Consider the following 22,381-nt stretch of genomic DNA (forward strand, 5'->3'; position numbering starts at 1 on the left):
ATGGGAAAACGGCCCTTAATTGAATGTCAGTAAAATTAAGTCTGTGGTTATATCAAGGCGAAACAGTCCGTTGCTAACTCTAAATATAAACAACGACGCACTAGAAAAAGTTAATACATTCAAATACCTAGGAATAGAGTTCGACCGATTCCAATTTTTTTTCAGGTACCCATGCCGATGCCGATGCCGATGCCGATTCCATAAAAAATTAAAGTAAATGTATTAATTCATAAAATCAGTTCATTTCACAGAGTTAAAAAAAATCAAAAGAAAAGAAATAACTGAATTAATTGGCTTGTTATGCAACATTACATACACATGTATGTACATACATACATATGTATGTGTAAAAATATATGTACATATATCACATTTATGTACATTACATAAAACACTCTTTTATATGGTGCTAAGCAAAAAATATTTAGGAACATAAAATTTCATTTCGTTTTGTACTAAAATACACTCTTTTGCACTCAATGCATAAGAACTTATATGCTACGTATGTAAGTACATACATATAGTGGTCCACAAAATAAACGAATTGTGATATTTTGACCGATTTCGTCTTTTTTATTTAATGTTTATTATTTTTTTTATAAAAGTCTAGCTGGTATACAACAAACACCATATAAATTCAGACTTCAAACTTTGTAGAAAAATTAGAAAAATTCTGCTTATTTTCACCAAAATTTCTAACTTTTTAATCAGAATTTTGGTATGCAGTTTTGTAGACCATTTCATTCTAGTATAATGAAGTGCAAGTTTCAAGCTGCTATAAAATCCCGTTAATTTTTGGCAATTTTTTTTGCTGGCAGTGTTCTCCATATAAAAGAAAATTGTCGCACATACTTTTGTATGGAAAAAACGTGAAACACCTTCAACAAAAAAAATCATTTTCGAAAGCTGTGTGCAAATTATGTAGCTAAACAAATTGATTTAGACAGAACTCTAATCTCATGCTCTAAACTAATTAAAAAAGATGTCTCAGCTCAATCCCTGAATAGGATTAATTTTAAATTAGGAGTCCCTGAGTCCTGTTATGAAAAATTACTATGCCCGGATATCTGGCCAACAAATGTTACCGTTAAGCCTTTTCTGAATTTTCGGAAGGGTCGACGAAAGCTATTACGGACGTAGCAAGTAGTACCCGACTGCACATACAAAGTAATAGAGAGCTGAAAATTTACTTTCAGAATTTATCTGGTATGAGAACCAAGTCTGAAATGGTGCACAACTTTAGTGAGCAAATGAATTACGACATCTTTGTTTTCGTCGAAACATGGTTGAATGAGAATTTTTTTGACGGTGAATTCTTCAACTCAAATCTGTTCAATGTATTTCGTAAAGATCGTGATGCTGAAAAAACTGGCTGCCTTCGAGGAGGTGGTGTTCTTATTGCCATTAAGCGTCAACTGCAAGCGTCTTTGGTCACACTTTCGAATGGTGATTCTTTACTGGATCAGCTTTGTGTTTGTGTTAACGGTTCCACACCGCAAGACTCTTTGTATCTTCTTGCGTCGTACGTGCCCCCGGGCAGCTCTTTCGAATTATACAAGGCCCACGCAGATAACATTGCTTCATTAGTCTTAAACAACGTTAAGGAGCATCACCTCTGCGTGCTCGGCGATTTTAACCTACCTAATATTAATTGGTCAACCAGCATTTCTAATAATTACGGTCTCACGCCAAATAATGTCAACTCAAGTCAAGAATTGTATTTCATCGATAATGTACTTAGTCTTAACTTAATTCAAATTAATAATTATTTTAATTCTCTAAATAGGCTACTGGATCTTATATTTATAAGTGACAATTTTTGTTGTGAAGTTAGTGAGTGCCTGAATCCAGTTACTTCTAAGGACAGACATCATCTACCACTTGTTGTCGAGTTTAGATTTTATCATTTTCCTCCGGTTACTACTGTGAGTAGACCAATCTTTAATTATTCTTCGTGTGACTTTGTAAGTCTTAATGATATTTTACTTGAAATAAATTGGGAGGAGCTACTTGGTGGGCTTGATACATCTGTCAGCTTTTCCGCTTTCAAGTCGATCGTATACACCCAATGTTTAGATAGGATCCCCCTGCGGGTAAAAAGAGCCTATAAATTACCTTGGTACACTAAAGAATTAAATAAACTCAAGAATCTTAAAAACAAATTCTTAAAAAAATTTCATAAGAGTAAGAATAACTTCTTCTTCAGTAAATATAAGCTATACTTAAAGGATTTTAATATTTTGAATAAAACTCTTTATTCCGAGTATATGCGCAAAATAGAGGGAAACATTAAATCGAATCCCAAAAGTTTTTGGAAATATCTTAAGGACAAAAAAAGTTCCGCTAGTGTGCCTACCGGAGTTTTCCTTGATGATTACTCGGCGAAAACTCCGGATGAGGCAGCTAACTTATTTGCCGATTTTTTTAAATCGAATTTTTCTGTGGACGATAGTAGTCTGCCGCTTGATTTATCGAATAGTCTGAACTCTGCCTTAAATTTCGGAGCTCTACATCTTTCTTCTGAGGATATTATTAGAGCTGTTAACGATCTCAAATCTTCTTCTCAAACAGATTTAGACGGATTTTCCCCCATCTTATTGAAAAATTGTCCGGCCCTGGTTTTTCCTCTTCAACTTATTTTCAACAAATCACTCTCGTCTGGGATCTTTATTGACGATTGGAAGGTTACGTCTATTACGCCTGTCTTCAAAAGTGGCAACAAAAATGATGTGCGTAACTACAGGCCCATTTCCAAACTGACCACCGTCTCCAAAATTTTTGAACATGCAGTCAATGCTAAGTTGAGCTTTGCGGTTAAGTCCCTTATTTCTCCCTATCAGCATGGTTTCGTTGCGGAGAGGTCGACGATTTCTAACCTTGCTGTCTTCAGTGAGTATTGCATTGAGTCCTTTTCGGCTGGCTCGCAGGTTGATTGTATCTATACTGACTTTTCAAAAGCCTTTGATAGGGTCTCTCATCGAGTCTTAATTTATAAACTGGGATGCCTTGGTTTTCATTCTTCCTTTCTGTTATGGTTAAGTTCATATTTATCCAGCAGGCGGAGTGTTGTCACTGTGGATGGGGTATCCTCTATTCCCTTTATTGCCTCTTCAGGGGTACCACAGGGGAGTATACTAGGTCCATTATTATTTAATCTTTTTATTAATGACATCAGTAATTGCTTTACATTTGCTAAATGTCTCCTGTACGCTGATGACCTAAAATTGTTCTCAATTATTAAGACGCCTGATGATGCAATGAAATTACAAGATGACATTTCCAAGTTACATCTGTGGTGTCATAAGTCTCATCTGTCCTTAAATGCATCTAAATGCTTTCACGTGACCTATTCTAAGTCATCTAATATTCTTCGCTCAAAATACAGTATATCAAATTGTGAACTTCAATGTCTTAGTGAGATTAAGGACCTTGGGGTTATATTTGATAGCAAGTTTTCTTTCAACAGTCATATTAGCCACGTAACCTCTAAATCGTACTCAATGCTGGGTTTTGTTAGGCGCAATACCGCAAAATTTTGTGACCCATATACTTTTAAAGTTCTCTATACTTCTTTTGTCAGGTCTCACTTAGAATATGCTGTCTTTATTTGGCGACCTAGTACTATGACAGCTATAAATAGACTGGAGAGAGTACAAAAACGTTTTCTTAAGTATGCTATTTGGTCGTTAAATTTTGTGGAGCCCATACCACCTTATGCTGATAAATCTCAAATCCTTGGAGAGTCGAAGATCTATACTCTCTTTGTCCTTTTCCTTCAAAATTATCAAGGGCCTAATTGACTGTCCATACTTATTAGAAAGGATTCGGTTTAATGTTCCTCAACGGCATCTTCGCAATGTGTGTCCGTTCTATGGGGTTAATACGAAAACGCAATACGCTTGTAATGCTCCTGTTAATCGTGCTTTACGAGAGTTTAATTCACTAAGTGATGCTATCACCTTGGATTTTTCGATGCAAAGTGATGCTTTTTTCTCGATGCTTAATTCTGCCTTATAAGTGGTTTGATTTATGCACAAAATTAGTTTGTAATCTATAAATTAGTTAAGTACATAGTCTGTAAGGATTGTATTCCAAAGACTTATAATTAAATAAATAAATAAATAAATAAATGTTTTTTAATGTTGGCTGTCGCTTCACCTGAACATTTGAAAAGAAATTCCAAAGTATCGGCGAAAAAAGGCCGACGCCGATGCCGATTAATTGTTCGGACGTAGAGTCCGTAGGAATAATGATCGACGATAAACTAAAACAAAAAAAGAAATGGATTCTATATTTTCAATTAGAGCTCTAGCAATATGTACATCGGTGAAAACTACATTCCATACATTAGTTTTTGCGTCATGCGGTTACAAACATACAGACAGACAGGCGAAGATTATAAACATTTTAGATTTGGCTTCTGTTGATATAATAAACCCCCTATTAATTTTTCTTTAACATCTATTATACAGATATCGGCCTGTTGCAATTTTATTATTCTCAAATACTTTCGTTTGATACCCATATGGCAACATTTAGGTTATCTTATAAATTGTACAGAATTAAAGTTTTCAAATAAGTGGCAACCCGTCTCAAAAATATTTTCGAAAGTAAGCTTCCTAATCCTCTTTAGTTTAATGACGGTATTGTAATATTTCATTTATTTATTTATTATTGTTTGATACCAATATTGCAATATTTAATTTATGCTATCAAGCTGTAAGCCTTTTTAAAACTCGTTCTTTTGACAGCCATATTGCAGTATTTACTTTACCGTATCAATTGACCTAAACTAAATTTTAAACATAGGTGGCAACTCTTTAATTTTTTTATTCTATATTGTAAGCTAGATCTCTAGCGATATATCGGTGAAAACTGGATTCAATTCCATGTTTTCGAGTGATGCGCGTACAAATATACAGACAGACAGAGAGTCGAAAATTATAAAAATGGTTTATTTTGCTTCTGTAGCTCTAATAAAAACCCACCATATTAATTTTTTTTTAATATCTATAAGGTACAGACATCGGCCTGTTACAATTTTATTATAAGTATAGATATAGATTTCATTTATTTTATCAATTTAATCCTCTAAAATTTTTCACACTGGTGGCAACGCTCCCTAAAAATATTTTGGGCAGTAAAATTTCCTAAACCTCTTCAGTTTGATACCCATACTGCAATATTCAATTTATCTTATAAATTAAATTAAACTAAATTTTCAACCAGGTGGCAACTCTACAAAAATATCTTTGGCTGTAAGCCTTCTTAAGGCTCTTTCTTTTGACGCCCATATTGCAATATTAACTTCTTATCAGTTTACTTAAACTGCAATTTTCAAACAGGTGGCAACTCTCTATTTTTTTTTCTATATTTTAAGCTAGACCTCTAGCAATACATCCGTGAAAACTGCATTCAAATCCATGCATTCGTTTTCGAAAATACATCGATACATCGATGTATATCGGAAGGTCCAAAACATCGGTTTTATTCGATATATTGAATAGCAAACATCGATGTTTCTGATGCATCGGTGTTTTTTTTTGCATCCCTAATTCTTGAATAAATTTTGGAAGAATTTTAAAAACCCGTACGTACATGCTGCATACTATACACCGCTCTTTTCCTTTTTCCAATCATTGCAGCCAGTGTTGCCACAAAGATTTTTAATTTTTTACCAAACCTCTAAAAGAAAATTACCAAACTCAGAAAAAATTACCAAATTTTTATGAGCATAATATTCTAAATAAATTGGAAATTATTTTTCGACGTATGTAGATAATACACCACGTCTGGGTTTGTGGCCAGTTTAGATCTATTTATATTTTTCGACCGAAAAATGAGTTCTTCCCATTCTTTTATGACAAACTCATAAAAATGCATGATGTCGCTGCCGTGTTCAAAAAATTCATATCACCATCGACTGAGCGTTTAGATAACGAAGATGAACAATTTACAGCTGTGGTTGTCCTTTTCAATGTGTTCCGACTATAACAATTCACAAGTATTTTTAATGGCCGGTTGTTGAATGTATTTAACCGGACCTTCTACCTCCGATTTGTACTAATCAGACATTGAACAATCGGCCCTAAAACATAAAACAAAAAAATCGCTCAGAGATTTACAAACATTTAAAAGGTGTTTAATGGTTCTTTCTACTGCAGTTTATGCCTATTGGAAAAAAGCAGATTACAACTCGAAGGAGGTAGTTGCTCATATTAGGTACAAGCAAATGAAAGAAAAATAACAAAAACGAATAAATAAACATTGCAGATCACCTCTTGTTAAAAATATCTAAACTCTTGACTGTAGCTAAGCGTTTGGTGGAAATGGGCTGTAACATACAGTCTTTTACATAATTTATTTTACATAACTTAAAACCAAAACATGAAACCAGCAAATGTATCGTTAAACGGTAGATAAAATTTACTTTTACTATTTTATAAGTGGATCACATTCGTATTTAATGGCAAACTTTTAATTAGTCCCGTGAAATTATTTTCTTTCACCATTGGTTCCGGCAGGTAAAAATTATCCAAAATCCAGATTTGTGGGACTGTAGGGGCTGTGATCGAGCCGCCATATTGGGAAAAATGGGTGGTTTCCTGCTATATTGCAAACTCATACTAAAAGTTCTGAGTTGTCAAGGCAAATTGTTACATTAAAGAGCCCTTTCAATTTTTGGCTCTCTTAAGGTGTAGATACATACATATGTATGTAAGTACATAAGCAAATTTTTTTGTTTTGTGCAATTGTCAGAAGGTTTAAAGTTATAAATTTTTTTATATTAGTATTAAAAACTTAAAAGAAACGTCTTACGTTAAAAAAATTACCAAATTGAGAAAAAAATTACCAAATTACCAAACTCCTTCTAAAAAGAAAAAAATTACCAGTTTTTGTAAAAAATTACCAAAGCGGCAACGCTGATTGCAGCTGCTCCATCACTGCAAATATCAACACACTTGCCCCATTTCAAATCATTTCTCTTTGTAAATTTGTCGATAACTTCCAAAATTTCGTCGCCAGTGGTGTAAGTCTCAAGTACTCCGCTCATCAAAAGTTCNTGTAAAAAATTACCAAAGCGGCAACGCTGATTGCAGCTGCTCCATCACTGCAAATATCAACACACTTGCCCCATTTCAAATCATTTCTCTTTGTAAATTTGTCGATAACTTCCAAAATTTCGTCGCCAGTGGTGTAAGTCTCAAGTACTCCGCTCATCAAAAGTTCTTATTCGATTTGCATTGAGAATGGGTACTCCACAAACACAAGAACAACAGCAAGTCTCACTACGTCGGTACTTTCGTCAAAGCTGTAAACTACTAAGCAGAGGGCGATGAGAAGGCAACATTTTTTGTAGAAACGAAATCGCCATAAAAAATTTAAAGATTTCAATATTTTTATATGTTAAAATGGTTGTAAAAAGGATACGTTTTCGGCTGTTTTTCTGAAAATTTTCTTATTAAAGTTTTCGTTGACAAAACGTACGCTTACGAGCGAAATACACCCACAAGCGTCTTGACAAACCAAGGGAAATATCCCTTTGCCTCAAGCAATTTGTGTTGTGTATGGGGATATTTGAACAAAAATCTAAATTCTTTGATTTTCTGGCTGCCATGTTGACGTTTGATCAAACCGCTTGCGTTGTGTATGGTAAAATCGCCTCATTTGCAACGAAATTTTTACCGAGTGAGGACGCAGGAGAGAAAAATGGAAACATTTTTTACATTGTGAACCGGAGGAAAACTAAAATTCTTTGCCTGAACGAGTCATGCTTGCATGGTGTATGGTGAAATGGAGAAAGTAGGTTTGGATTATGTTTGACAAGCAGCTTGTGGAACAGTAGACACAAGATAGTAAAACTGTTGCCATATACTAAAAATTAACTCTACTGCTTAATTACAAAATGTTAATGAAAGTTTAAAAAATGTTCCTGTACTACTAAATAGTATACTCTAGCCGCTAGCGGCACCCACTTTGGGAAGGCCTGCCCTAAGTGTTTGAAAAACCGAAGAATACACTAAATAAAGCAAGTACCAGTTGTAAATATTCGCCGATTTTTTTAATGCATATATCTTTTTTTAATGCAGATATTTTGTTTTAAACAGCGGTGTGATTAATTCAAACGTGTTTTAAAACAAAAAATAAGTGTCAACATATTTTGTTACAGAACTTTTTCTAAGACTTGTTGATAACTTAAACAAATTAAAGAGATAGATCTGTAGTTTTGGAATTTGTTAATAAATTGATCAAATTAAGCATTCTGAATTTTTTATGAACATTACAAAATGTTGTTTTACATACTTCAAAGTATCTAGATGAAATAGATTTATTATTTAAAACGTTTAAATAACATAGGGTTTTGGCCACTTTTTCAGCCCACTGTCCAATATACCAATTTTTTTACTTTTTGCTAATTACTTACAATAAAAGGTTTTTTTGAAAAAACCTTATATAAAAAAAAATGGGGAAATTAAATTCAACTTTGTTTACGAACAAGTAAGAAAGTCTAAGTTCGGGCGGAGCCGAACATTAAATACCCGGCGCACGTATTATTATGTTTTTCACCTTTCCGCAAGCTACCGCTACATGGTAAGCCATGGTATCAATTTTGAGTAAGTTAGCGTCCTTAAATTGCGAAATATTGAAATTTAAAGCATTTCTGAAATTTATTGTTATATGAAAAGCGGCCGTAATTTTAGGCCGATTTCAATAATTTTCAACGCTTTGCTTTAATGCGGCATGCACAATAACCGTACCAAGTTTGGTGCAAATTGGTAGAACGGTTACCGAGATACATATATGTGACCATAAGTGGGCGGTGCCACGCCCATTTTCCAAAATTTTATCATAAACGTATTTCTTGGTAAAGAATTGTTGCAAGTGTCAATTTTGAATAAATTAGCTTTAATATTTACTGATTTATCTAAGAATTCGTATTTCTCTAAATTACCCTTATATGGAATGTGGGCGAGGTTATTGTCCGATTTTAAAAGTTTTTGGCCGTTTGATATGCTGTACCAAGGGCAACAACTGTGCCAAGTTGGGAAGAAATCGGTACAGCGGTTGCCGGTTCTTATTTCTCGTCTACAAATTATTATAAGTATCAATTTTGAGTGAATTATTTTCAATAGTTACTAAAATATCGCAGTTTTCGTATTTCTGAAAATTACCGTTATATGGGAGGTAGGCGTGATTATTATCCGATTTTGCCCATTTTCAATGCCATCCGTCCTACGCCCGAAAGAAGAACGCGTACCAAGTTTCGTTAAGATATCTCAATTTTTACACGAGTTATCGTGTGCTCAGACGGACGGACGGGCAGACGGACGGACGGACGGACAGACAGTCAGCGCTTAATCGATTTCTCTTTTCATCCTGATCATTTATGNTGGTATCAATTTTGAGTAAGTTAGCGTCCTTAAATTGCGAAATATTGAAATTTAAAGCATTTCTGAAATTTATTGTTATATGAAAAGCGGCCGTAATTTTAGGCCGATTTCAATAATTTTCAACGCTTTGCTTTAATGCGGCATGCACAATAACCGTACCAAGTTTGGTGCAAATTGGTAGAACGGTTACCGAGATACATATATGTGACCATAAGTGGGCGGTGCCACGCCCATTTTCCAAAATTTTATCATAAACGTATTTCTTGGTAAAGAATTGTTGCAAGTGTCAATTTTGAATAAATTAGCTTTAATATTTACTGATTTATCTAAGAATTCGTATTTCTCTAAATTACCCTTATATGGAATGTGGGCGAGGTTATTGTCCGATTTTAAAAGTTTTTGGCCGTTTGATATGCTGTACCAAGGGCAACAACTGTGCCAAGTTGGGAAGAAATCGGTACAGCGGTTGCCGGTTCTTATTTCTCGTCTACAAATTATTATAAGTATCAATTTTGAGTGAATTATTTTCAATAGTTACTAAAATATCGCAGTTTTCGTATTTCTGAAAATTACCGTTATATGGGAGGTAGGCGTGATTATTATCCGATTTTGCCCATTTTCAATGCCATCCGTCCTACGCCCGAAAGAAGAACGCGTACCAAGTTTCGTTAAGATATCTCAATTTTTACACGAGTTATCGTGTGCTCAGACGGACGGACGGGCAGACGGACGGACGGACGGACAGACAGTCAGCGCTTAATCGATTTCTCTTTTCATCCTGATCATTTATGTATACATTTGTCTATATCTATCTCGATTCGTTTTGCCTGTTACAAACAACCATTATGTGAACAAAGTTATAATACCCTTGTGCACAAGTGCGCTCGGGTATAAAAATGCAAAATAAGCTTACAAATCGCTAAAACCAAGATTACGGAATGTTCCCATATGAATCCACGATCTACGTGTCAAATATAAGTAAACTGCATCAAAAGTTCCCTACTACAAACTTTTTGTTTTTTTCATACCAATTTGATTAACATTTACTCGGCTAAAACATCTAGTTTCAAATACAGTAACCGATTAAAGTAAAATTTTCTGATGTTCATGAAAGGTATGAAGTCTGCCTTACTTGGTTTTGATTAAATTTTCTTTTTCATAACAGATATCAAAAAGTAAAAACTTTATATTTTAATTGTAAAATCCTGCTTATGGCAAAAGTTAAGAAGGGGCTTTACTGTTTATATCAAGAGTACATAATCCTTTGTAACAAAAAACTGAGACGCGAGAATTTCGTCGATAAGTGACTTAAACGTCACATGTCAAATGCAATTCATCAAATGGTATTTGCAGGTTTCGTTATTCTTCAGCATTTATATGACAAGGTATACTTAGCAATATATGTACATATGTACAATAACAATGGTTAAGTTTTATGGTGTTAGTGATATATATACATACAGGCATATGCAACATAATAGTACTTAAGTGTAAATAAAAAAATAAATATCAAAATACATTTGTACATAGGCAAAGATATGAGAAAATCAATTTTATTTATTTAATCTTTTGTTCGGCAAACGTCGCTTTTTCAAAGGGGGAGAAATTTCAATGGATTGATCGATATATTACTAATTAGTACATCAAAAACAGGTAACAAAGAAGAAATCATAAAAAACGTTATATGTATGTATTAGTGATGTGTGGTTACGAGTATTTAGAGAACCAGTTCTGTCGAGTCCGGTTCCAGGTTCCAAGGAATTTCAAGTCGATAGCATCGAAAACAACGAAGCTGATGTAAGTCGGTCAGATCGGGTATATGACGGCTAAATGATATAGTGCTTCGAACCGAACAAAATTTAGTATGTCAACTCGTAACTTTATAATATTTATATATCTAAACCGAATTTCGGGCTGATATGTTCATATTTATATTTTATGCCAAAACAATCACTTTTTCGCCCATAGTGCAATTTGCGTTTCGTGGCCGGTTTTCGTTTCTGTAGGATCCGTTTTCGGTTCTTTTGGAATAGCTTTTTAGTTCTTTTTACTTATTAATAGTAATAACCAGGGAACGGAATTTATGGAAATTGCCTTTTTTTCTGCTAAAGAGTATATTCGATTAAGAATGTCAACGATTTAGCTTTCCCTGATTCCATATATACACATTTGATGTTGCCTTTTTTAAGATATTTGCCTTTTTTTGCCTTTTTTAAGATATTTGCCTATTTTTGCCTTTTCTACCTTTAAAAAAGTTATTATAGCATTTCCATTTTTTTTTTAAAGATTAAAAAATATAAACATGCCCATGCGGCTTATAGAAACGCAAGGACCTCTTGCCAAATTGGTGTTGGAGAACTTCAAAGCCGTTTTCTCAGCTAACGGAGGCTTGGAGACAATAAGGGGTGTGGATAAAATTGTAAAGGGCGAGGAATGCGCCCTTATTCCTGATAATATGAACGTTTCAAACGTTCCATATTTAAATTGGGTTCCACTTGTATCAACTTACGTCGAGCGCACATTTAGTACGTTCAAGGCTTTTCTTCGCGAAAATCGAATGAAAATGCTGCCAGAAAACTTCAAAATGCATCTTGTGGTTCAATGTTACTACAACTATACATGTATACAGATAAAAGTTTTATGAGTTAGAAACTCGAGAGGATAAAATAGTCAAAGATTCAAAGTACAAATTTTTCATGTAATGAAATGAGTTCATAATTTTTCTCTTTTTACTTGTAATATAAGCATTTCTAAAATAAATCTATTTTTTGATTGTTCTTATTTCTTATTTGTTCTTATTTTGCTTTTTTTTGCAATACCTGGTTAATTTTGCCTTTTTTATAGGTTTTTAGGTCCTAAAAATCCGTTCCCTGGTAATAACAATAATAATCCCAACGGTTTTACCCTTTCCCGCCCATCCGCACGAGGGGCACAGTCCGCAAGACGTACGGAACCATTATTTTCAATTTTTGCGCCGAGTCACGAAAGGTAGGAAGAAGTGTCGAGATCTAAAACTGTTCAACTACAGAACTAAATTCATAAGTTTATTTTATATTTTTATGCAGTGTTGGCAAAATGTTAATATGATTATTGATTAAAAATTAACGATTAAAATGTTAATCGAGATTAACGATTAAAATTAATTAATCGTAATCATTCGTACGATTAATGAATAAATTTTTTTAATCTTTAATCGTCGGCTGTGATTACTATTAATTAATTTTAATCATTAATCGTTTATCCAATTTAAAAAAAATCTGATCAAGTGGTCTAGTTTGTCCGAATTTGAAACCCAACATGGATTATAGTTATTTTTTTTTTGTGCTACACGCTTATAAAAAACGCATCATTTATAAAAAAAAATTATTATTATTAACCGACTTCCAAAAAAGGAGGAGGTTATCAGTTCGTCGGAATATTTTTTTTTTTTTTTTTTTTTTATGTATGTTACCGCATAACTTTGGACCACGTCAACCGATTTCGGTAACTAGTAATTTTTAGCAAAAAAAAAACCGACTTCAACTCCCATATAAAAAAATATATATATATATATCTCATGATCCGCTGATCGGATCTTAACCAGATTAGTATGGGACCACCTCTGAGACACTACCTTACCGATGCAAAAAGAATTATCGAAATCGGTTGACGTGGTCCAAAGTTATGCGGTAACATACATAAAAAAAAAAACCTCCTCCTTTTTTGGAAGTCGGTTAAAAAGAAGCAAAACAGAAATAGCAAACTTCAAAATTACGAACGTCACACACTTTTTTCTCAATTGCTATTACAAATGGCTGCTTCTCAACCGGTCAGATCTGTTCTAATTGGTTCATGTACATAAACTGGGAATTATTATAACGCACCGCACATGTGCAGAGGGATATTAAAACCTAGCGTCTGCTAAAATAGATCTGAATGAAAATGCACACCAATTTGCTTAGATTTATGAGGACAACCGACTTTGCCATACCCGATTAACTGGGTTTGTGTTCACAGTAAAATTCCAGCATAAATTAATTAATCACCAAACCTACTTAATCAAATTAAGGGTTAGTGATTAAAAATTAATTTTTTTAATCGCGGTTACGATTAACCGTTTAATCAGATTAAAATGAATCATGATTAACTGTAATCGTATTGAATTTAATCGAATTAACTAATTGATTAAAAAATCAGTCGATTAGTGCCAACATTGCTTTTATGTTAGTAATAAATTTATTTAGAGAGGATAGTATCGCTTTCTTAATGCTGAAAAGCGTATCTGATATGTAAAATGTGCTGGAATGAGAGTTGAGATTCTGGCATAAGCAGTGGAATGGCTCGTGTAATTCGAAATTAGTTTTACAAGTTTTAAAATATAGGGGACAAAAGCGTCTTGATACACGGGAGGGAACATTAAAGCTGATGCCAGATAAAACGTTATGGCTTTTCGTGACATTTATAACATTGCCAGCAAAGCGCCAGACGCAAAGGTATACCACAATGAACGCCAAGAAAACAATTCTGTACAGCTTTTTTACTCGGCAAACTTGCTGTGAATTTTATATATTTAGCTTTAAATATACCAGCAATGTCATTAAATTTTATGTTTCTGCATAAAAACTCGAGTTTAGACGAAAAAAGTAACGAAAATTTGGATACCCGTATGTATTCGCTACTAATCCAATCAACACCCGTATCTCTCGTATCGTTACTTTACTCGTTACTTTTGATACAAGCACTTGTACCTCACAAGAATCATCGCAACAAATCTTGCAGCGTGAGGAAGTGTGCGTTCGTACATATGCATACATGTACATATATACATATGTACCCACGCAACATATTTTTGTATCGATTCGAACAATTTGATACAATCAAGCACTTGTACCCAGTGAGCAGAGATCGGACTTCTACCACATTGTGATAGATCTGCCACTTTTTTGAGCATCTACCACTCAAGGTCTGAAATCTACCACATATTCGCGCTTTTGAGTAGTTTTATTTTTGCTTGACCTAATTTTCTTAATTTTAAGAGCAAAAATTGTCCAACACTAAACACTATATGGTAATAAGAATGGTATAATACAAGATTTCGCATTCCCGGCGACGATGTAAAAGTAACCAAAGCCGAATGGTAGGATAAAATAAACTGTAAAATAGTAAATTTTCTCTAATCAATTTTTCGATAGGAAACGCGGTTTTACTGTGTTAAATTGCAAAATATATGATTTATAAAAACAATTAATAGCGAAAATGTTTGTGAAAGTATTAGCATATTTAAGTGCATCTAAGGTTTCTGAGGCGTTATTTACTTTTACTTGAGAATTGTCAAAATGGGCAAATCCCAATTAACTGTTTCTGGAATGTGCCACATATGTTCGCTACTTCGTGATGTGATAAAAAGAAAAGCTGGCAGCACTCCGCAAGGTTGCAGAAATCTCTTAAAATATGTTCGAAAAATATCTTAATATGGAAGGAGCTGCTTTACACTGTCAAAGAAAAAAATTGCCAAAACTCAACGCAATTTTTAGCAACTTCAATCTTGCACTTTAGTATACTAAAATTAAATTTTTTTTAGAGTCTAATTAAAAAGATTGCCATTTAGGTGAAACCTTGCAGAATTTTTTTTAATTTTTGTAAAAAGTTTGATCCAAACCCAGAGATCTACCACATTCTTTTCCAGATTCTACCACACAGAATTTTTTTCGAAGTCCGATCAATGCCAGTGATGGAAAAGTAGGCACAATAGTGCCATTTTTCGCCCTTTCATTCTCAGAGGCACTTTTGGCACAATTCATCCTGTTTTGGCACAATCATAAAATATAGAAGTTTAGCATAAATGACAATATATAACAAAAAATTACATACCACATTATAGATTAAAAAATTACAAAAAGTGAAAATTAAAAGCACTCACAAATTAAAATAAGGGCAGTGAAAATTATTTGCAAACCACTGAATTCTGTTGTGAATATACAGTAAGTTTTCGCCACAACAAGCTTTTAATTCGGAATTTTTGGAAAGCTTCTTAATTCGCAGTTTTATAGTTCATTAAATGAAAGTGCAAGTTTCTGCAATATCCCCATGATTTTTATTTTTTTTTTGACGGTGTCATTCATTTTGATCCATTTAAAAAAGTTTTGAACACACTTTATATGGAAAAAATGCATACTATTGGAAACTTGGAATCTCCCTAACAATTCTGAACTCAAAGTATTTTGTTGCGAAAAACTGCTGAGTTTTTACAATTTTTGTACAAAGTTTGAAATGCCGATTTGTGTACATATATTGTGTTTATTAAATTATGAATTAGATTTTTATATAAAATCAATTAAAAAACAATCAACGAAAAAAATAGACGAAACCGGTCAAAATGTTTCACTGCAATTATTTCGCATATATGTAGGTACATACAATTAATTGCTTTTCTTACAAATGTCGGCTGTGGCGTCACGTGAAGACTACTGGTTCTGGTTCTAAAATCGCAGGTTCGAGGCCGCTTGGAGGTGGTTAAGATTTTTAAAGTTAAATAAATGTAAGTAAAAATAATTTATTCAATTTATAAATAACAAATTTTAAAATCTAATTGCATTGCAAAAAAACATTTAGGAAGAAATGCTTGTGCTATAAAAACAAAGAAATTAAACAAAAATATATTTTTTATTAAATTTAAAAATTACGTTAAACAGCATAAACAAACAAATAAATTTATACAAAATAAAAATAAAATAAAAAATAGAAAATAAAAAAAAATCCCTGTGCCAGGATTTGAACCTGGGACCTCAGGCCTACCACGCGAGTGCTTTGCTCTGTCGGCCATTGTGACTGCTGGAGCGCCGCGAGCAAAAAGGCACACTTATGCTTTTCACGGGGCATGAATTGGCAGACTATCTCATGAACTGGTATGATGCTACTAGTATTTATACTGGTAGATGCTGATGCATAGCCTGACAATTGACATCTCGTAGGACATCGCACTGTTAAAAATACCAGTCGCTAACATTGAAAAAGGATAGAACGTGAACTAGTTCGGCTGAAACTTCACAACTAGTAGCTTTCCCTGCAGGGATTTACTATGAATTTATGTATATAGGCAACATAGACGGTGTGTCTGACCCGCGAGTCAACTGTGTACGTCTTGACTCGCCTTTCGACTAGTTGAGTCATTCAAAGTAACACCAGAATCATGTCGGTGTAACTAACACCTATTTACTTTTACTTAACACATCCAAATCGACTCGTGAATCAGACGCACCATGTATGCCGCCTATAAAGAATCCTTCATAAAAGTGATTTTATTCATTTGTTCAAATAAAAAATAATCTAGAAATATTCGGCACTTCTTACAGACTATTTACTTAGTACTAACTACATAGTGTCTTATAGCTAAGAGTTACGCTAATAATTCATTTAATAATGATTTAAAGCTAAGCTTGGAGGAAGAAAAATCGATAGCTAAAGAATTTGACATGGAATTAGATTCTTTCAAAGCTCTCAAAATAGGAGCATGAGATGCATAAGTAGTTCTAACCCGTTCTACAAAGAAAAGATCACTACTCCGAAGGCTTCTTTGAGGAATATGAAAATAAATGCGCTCAAGAAGGAAAGGAGAGTCAGTCACTCCACTTATTATGTCAAACACAAAGGAGAGCGAAAGGATGATCGTTCTACTATGCAAAGACTTTAATTTAATTAGTAAGCACCTAGCACTATAAGAAGGCATCGGATACTCAAACTTCAAAGACCTAAGAGCAAAACGAACAAAATTCTTTTGAACGCGTTCAAGCCTCTTGATATGGCAATCGTGATACGGTCTCCATATAAAGACTGCATATTCCAGCTTAGACCGAACGAGCGAAGTGTATAGTAACTTTAAGGTATAGGGATCAGTAAAGTCTGCCCCAAACCATCGAATGAAGGCTAGAATAGAATAAGACTTGTCAATAGTGTAATTTAAATGGCTGTGAAATAAAAATTTAGAGTCAAAAACAACTCCAAGATCTGCAATTTCGCTAAGAATAGTTAGGCGTGCGTTACCAATCAAATAAGAGGTAGATATTAATGTTTACTGATATTTAATTGAAGACGATTCTTTATACACCATGCAGCCACGTTATTGAGATCAGACTGTAGCTTGATTGCATCAGAATAACTCGAGATACTGTTAAAGATTTTCAAGTCGTCAGCATATAAAAGAAACTTAGATGAGGAGAAACATTCAGAAATATCTTTAATAAAAAGAACAAAGAGCAGGGGTCCTAAGATACTACCCTGGGGCACACTGGACGAGGCAATAAAAGAGCGAGAACATGCGTTGTCAACAACAACAACAACACATTTACGGAGAGATAGATATGATTTTACCCGCTTTAAAAAATCGGAATGAAACCCCAAGTTTTGCAGCTTGTAAACTAAAATTGAGTGACTGACTTTGTCGAATGCTTGCAGTGCATGTCCGTCGTTTGTAGGCCGGTTCACGAGCATGCTCGCAAAAAATCAAAAGATTTTTATTTTCAGCGAGCATGCTCGTCGTTTGTAGCGTGGTTTGCGAGCGTCGTATTGGAAACAAAAATAAAAAAATTATAGTTTAAAAAACTAAAACCTCCCTATTAGAATTGCCATTCGCACTGTCATCAGGTATGTAACTCGAGAATAGAAATCGCTGCATCTTTTAGGCGCAGCAATATTACATAGTTGCATCCCGAGCTAATAAAAGGAAGGTAATAATAACAACCTCATTTTGTGTTGATGCTTGCAGTATGTTCGTCGCGGATAAATGCATCCAAGCCATGTGCGTTAATTGAATTTTTGATAAATGAGGCTAAATTACTATATGTATATGTATGTACATACATACAAGCAAAATATAAATAAATTTAAGTAACACATACATAAAAAAACCTAAGTTATAAGTTTTTCAATAGGATCATCCGCGTCTTTCCTTTCCATGTTTACGCTTTGTGTACAAAATCACTTATGAGCCGCTCACCATCTGAAGCAAGCGACAGCAAGCGCACATGTGCGCGGATTTGTTCGTCGTTTGTAGCCACTGTGATTGTATCAAATTGTTCGAATCGATACAAAAATGGTTGCGTTCAAGCAGCAATACGAATAGAAGGTTTTGCAGCATTTACAGGAACAGCTGTTGTAGCTATTAATAAACCTTATGTAAGGTGTCGTGCGGGAACAGCTTCCTGCACACAAAAAAATATTCCGGTAAAATTGACGAAAAGTGGAGAAAAAAGTATTTTTCTTGCACATGGAGAAGTAGATCGACCAGCCTACAACAATACCAACATATAACAAAAACTCGATCAAAAGCTTACAAAGATAAGACAAAAATCTAGGTTGGAGAGATAAAATCGTGGTTAATATACGGTCAACAGAAACAAGTTTCAGTATTACAAAATTACAAAAATATTTTGTTATATGGATTTGTTAGTTCGATAAAAAGAAATGATCAGTGAACAACCTTATATATTGTTGGTCTGAAAAAAAAATTTCCAATTGAAAACAAAAACTTTGTCATATTCATAAAAAACTATCAGTATGATTAATAATATATATTATGGTTGACAACTTATTTTTCATGCTGAATGATTGTCAAATAATATTATCAATAAGGCTAAATATATATTGTTGGTTTGAAAACTCCTTTTTTCAAAATGAAAAGGATTTTTTTCATTAAAAAGAAATGATATTTTGTCCATATGACAAAATTAGAATAATTAAAACAACAACAAATATTTATTTAGAATTCAATTCGCTTTATTTTTAATTATAATTATAATTTTGTGCACTGTATAAATAAGCACAACTGCATATGAATATTGTGTTTCCAACTTACAACACTACATACAATAAATATGAATAATTTTCTGTTAATTTTGGCAAAACAAATAATGTGTGTGCATAAAAAACTAAAAATTATATGATCATCAATTCAACTCTTTAAATTATTTCTACAAAGCTCGGGCAAAGAAGATCTACGTTAGGATGGTATTCATCAGATAGTTCAATGAATAATTACAATTACAAATGAATATCTCATATCCAACTTATAAGAATACATACAACAAATGTGAATATTTTTTTCACAAAACAAATAATCTTTCTTAAAAAAGTATATTTTTTGCAGCCCTGTGTAATTATGTGGTCAATATTCAACTCTTTCAATTATTTCCACCGGGTTCTGTATATATACTTAACAGCAAAATTCTGCATACACCATTTCTTTTTTGTAAATATTCTCAAAATATTTTTTTATAAAAATACGGATTATTCCTAAAACAAAATTATATAAACCAAGGTTACAAACTTTATACAAAATTTAGGAACGAATTTTCATCAAAATTTGCAACCTTTTTCAATTCAATTTTATTGCAATAATGTGTAAAAATAAATTTGTTTTGAGAGTTCTACGAATTTTCCTCCATCAAAAGTATGTATGAGTGAAACCTTTTTTATATGGGGGAAAATTATTAAAAATCAACGCAATTTCTTAACCACTTTACACATTATTGCACTAAAATGGAATGGGCTATAAAACTGCGTACTTGAAATTAAAAAAAAATATGTGATTAGAAGGTTGCAAATGTTGAATTAGAAAAAAATCTGATTACAAGGTTGAAAATTTTGATGAAAATTCGTTGAATGTTCCTTAATTTTGTACAAAGTTTATATGATTATGTTTAAGCATGATCCATATGTTGCAAAATATTGTGAATATTTATAAAAGAAATGGTGTATATAGAGACTTTAGCTGTTTAGTGTACATATCAGGTAGTTCGTAAAATAGCATATGAATATTTTATATCCAACGTATAACAATAAATAAGAATATTTTCTTTTTTTAATTTCAGCAAAACAAACAAATATATAAACAATGTATAAATTTAGCTCCAGGTATATATATGTGTACATTTCAATTATTTCCATCGGGTCCGGTTACAATAAATAAGATTTTTTTTAATTTTAGCGAAACAAACAATGTGTGTGTATAAATTTAGCTCCATGTATATACTTATATATATGCATATATATATATGCTGTTACTCACAAAATTGAGGATACGGTTTTTTATTAATATTCGCAATGTTTTACATGTTAAAAATTTTTTGTTATTTTTTATTAGGATTACATGTAAAATACTGTAACATCCTGTAAATTCCTGCTATTCGTACTGCTGCTGGAACGCAACTAATATGTTGCGTGTATACCCTGCAGGGAAACCGCGGACTAGTGAATCAAATTTCTAGTTCCGTACTAGGTCTTTATCGCCAAAAAGGAACTAGTCCGATAGGAACTAGATCCCCACCAGTCCAAAATCGGCGAAAAGTGGTACTTTTAAAAAACTAATTTTTTTCCAGTTTTTTCACTATAAATCTATATCTAAAGCAGTGCCCGCCAAACACTTTCCTGCGAAACGAACTATATTCGGCCTTTTACATGTACACAATCCACGATCCAGAAAATAAAGGTCACGCCATTCGCGGACCGCTAACCCTCTCTTCGTCGATTTGACAGCATCCACTTAATCGCTGACGTAATAAAATACTTTTGTTTACATTCACTGTTGCCAACTTAATGCTTTTCGCACCAAATTTAGTGGGTATTCAAAACGCGAAAATTTTTGAGTTTTGTGCTTGGTGCGTTTTTGGTGCTTTTGTTTTTAGTTTGAAGACACTAAATTAGAATATCTTAAACAAATTGAAGAAAAATTTATAGCAATCGTAAGTGTGGTAAGCAATTTTATAAAAATTTAAACAAAATCATGGCAAAGGGACAATCATAAGTGACAAAAAATTTGTGGCAGCACCTTCAATCATGCCAGAAGAAATCGACCGTTGTGCAAGAACCATTGATTTTGGAATCGGCTTCCTTACAATAAAATTATGTATTCATATAAAGTCCATAAAATACATCAATAAAAATTTGGTGCTTTTTCAAAGTCAAGACTTGGCAACACTGCCTTTTGGTCGATGCTTCCTGTTTTCTGGTCGAGTTCGTCTTGCTCTCTCATTCTGGTATTTTTTGACGTCACGGCCAGTTGCTCTCAGCTCGATTGGCGCAATCTTGTATTCTATCCAGGGATGCCGTTTGGATCTAATTTTTGCGGGATACTTATTTTCACGGTCAGTATAAAGAATCGCTACTTAAGCGAGAAATTAAAGCATTTTATTTTTTGTGAACGAAGCAATGAACATATGAAGAGATCTCACCAAAATAGGTATAAGAGCAATTGCTTTAATTAGCTTAAAAGGATGACATATCGTCGTTTAAAGTACAAAACCGCAACAAAATGCAAGACCGCGTATCAAGAAAATGCAAAACCACGCATGTGAGGTTGCATAAATTATTTTTTAGAGTAAAAACACTTATATTTCAAAATGGTTCTCTTTTTTATAAAGCAATCGCATTTCTGGCTAGTATATTTCAGGACGAAGCCAAGAGCTTGTGTGAGCAAATCCAATTTTTGGCAGCAAATTCCAGAATGACGATACGCGGTTTTGTACTTTAAACGACGATATATGTAAAGTAAATTATACTCTTTCTGTAGTAATCTCTTTCATATCACATATTTTCATTTGTTAATTTAAAAAGAAAGAAGATTTCAATGTAGTTTAAAAAACTAAATTTGATTTATTTAAGGAAACTTTTATGAATTTTACTGAAAAGACTTTAAATACACTCTAAAAAATTTTGTTTATTTGCGCATATTGAGAGAGGTAACCAGTTTCCTCTTTTAATGTATGCAAATTCTCAAGCCGTGTAATAAAATTAATCATTGCCTGTTTACTTTTACACATAAAATGTTTAAAATAAAGTAATGTTTATTATTAGTAGGAAGTGTATTTGTAGTTTGAAAATTTTTGCAATTTTAAACATTCTACATATGTGTGTTTATGTGTATATTTTAAAGATCTCAAGTTCAAAATCAAATACTGAACATCCTATACGTATATTTATACAGATTCTTGTTGAAAAATAGATACTTTTCAGTAGTA

General features: G+C 33.2%; 1 protein-coding gene across 1 annotated transcript; it reads left to right on the forward strand.

The window, feature by feature from the left end:
* The first annotated feature begins 927 nt into the window (after positions 1-927).
* LOC108358814 (RNA-directed DNA polymerase from mobile element jockey-like) lies at positions 928-3,800 on the forward strand. Its single transcript, XM_017610306.1, has 2 exons — positions 928-1,156; positions 1,197-3,800. The coding sequence occupies exon 2, from the start codon at positions 1,209-1,211 to the stop codon at positions 3,798-3,800; it is 2,592 nt and encodes an 863-aa protein (XP_017465795.1). The 5' UTR covers positions 928-1,156; positions 1,197-1,208.
* Positions 3,801-22,381: the final 18,581 nt, after the last annotated feature.

The sequence above is a fragment of the Rhagoletis zephyria genome, unplaced genomic scaffold, assembly GCF_001687245.7.
Source record: "Rhagoletis zephyria isolate East Lansing unplaced genomic scaffold, Rhagoletis_zephyria_1.1 Rzeph_scaffold_00298, whole genome shotgun sequence".
Classification (NCBI taxonomy): domain Eukaryota; kingdom Metazoa; phylum Arthropoda; class Insecta; order Diptera; family Tephritidae; genus Rhagoletis; species Rhagoletis zephyria.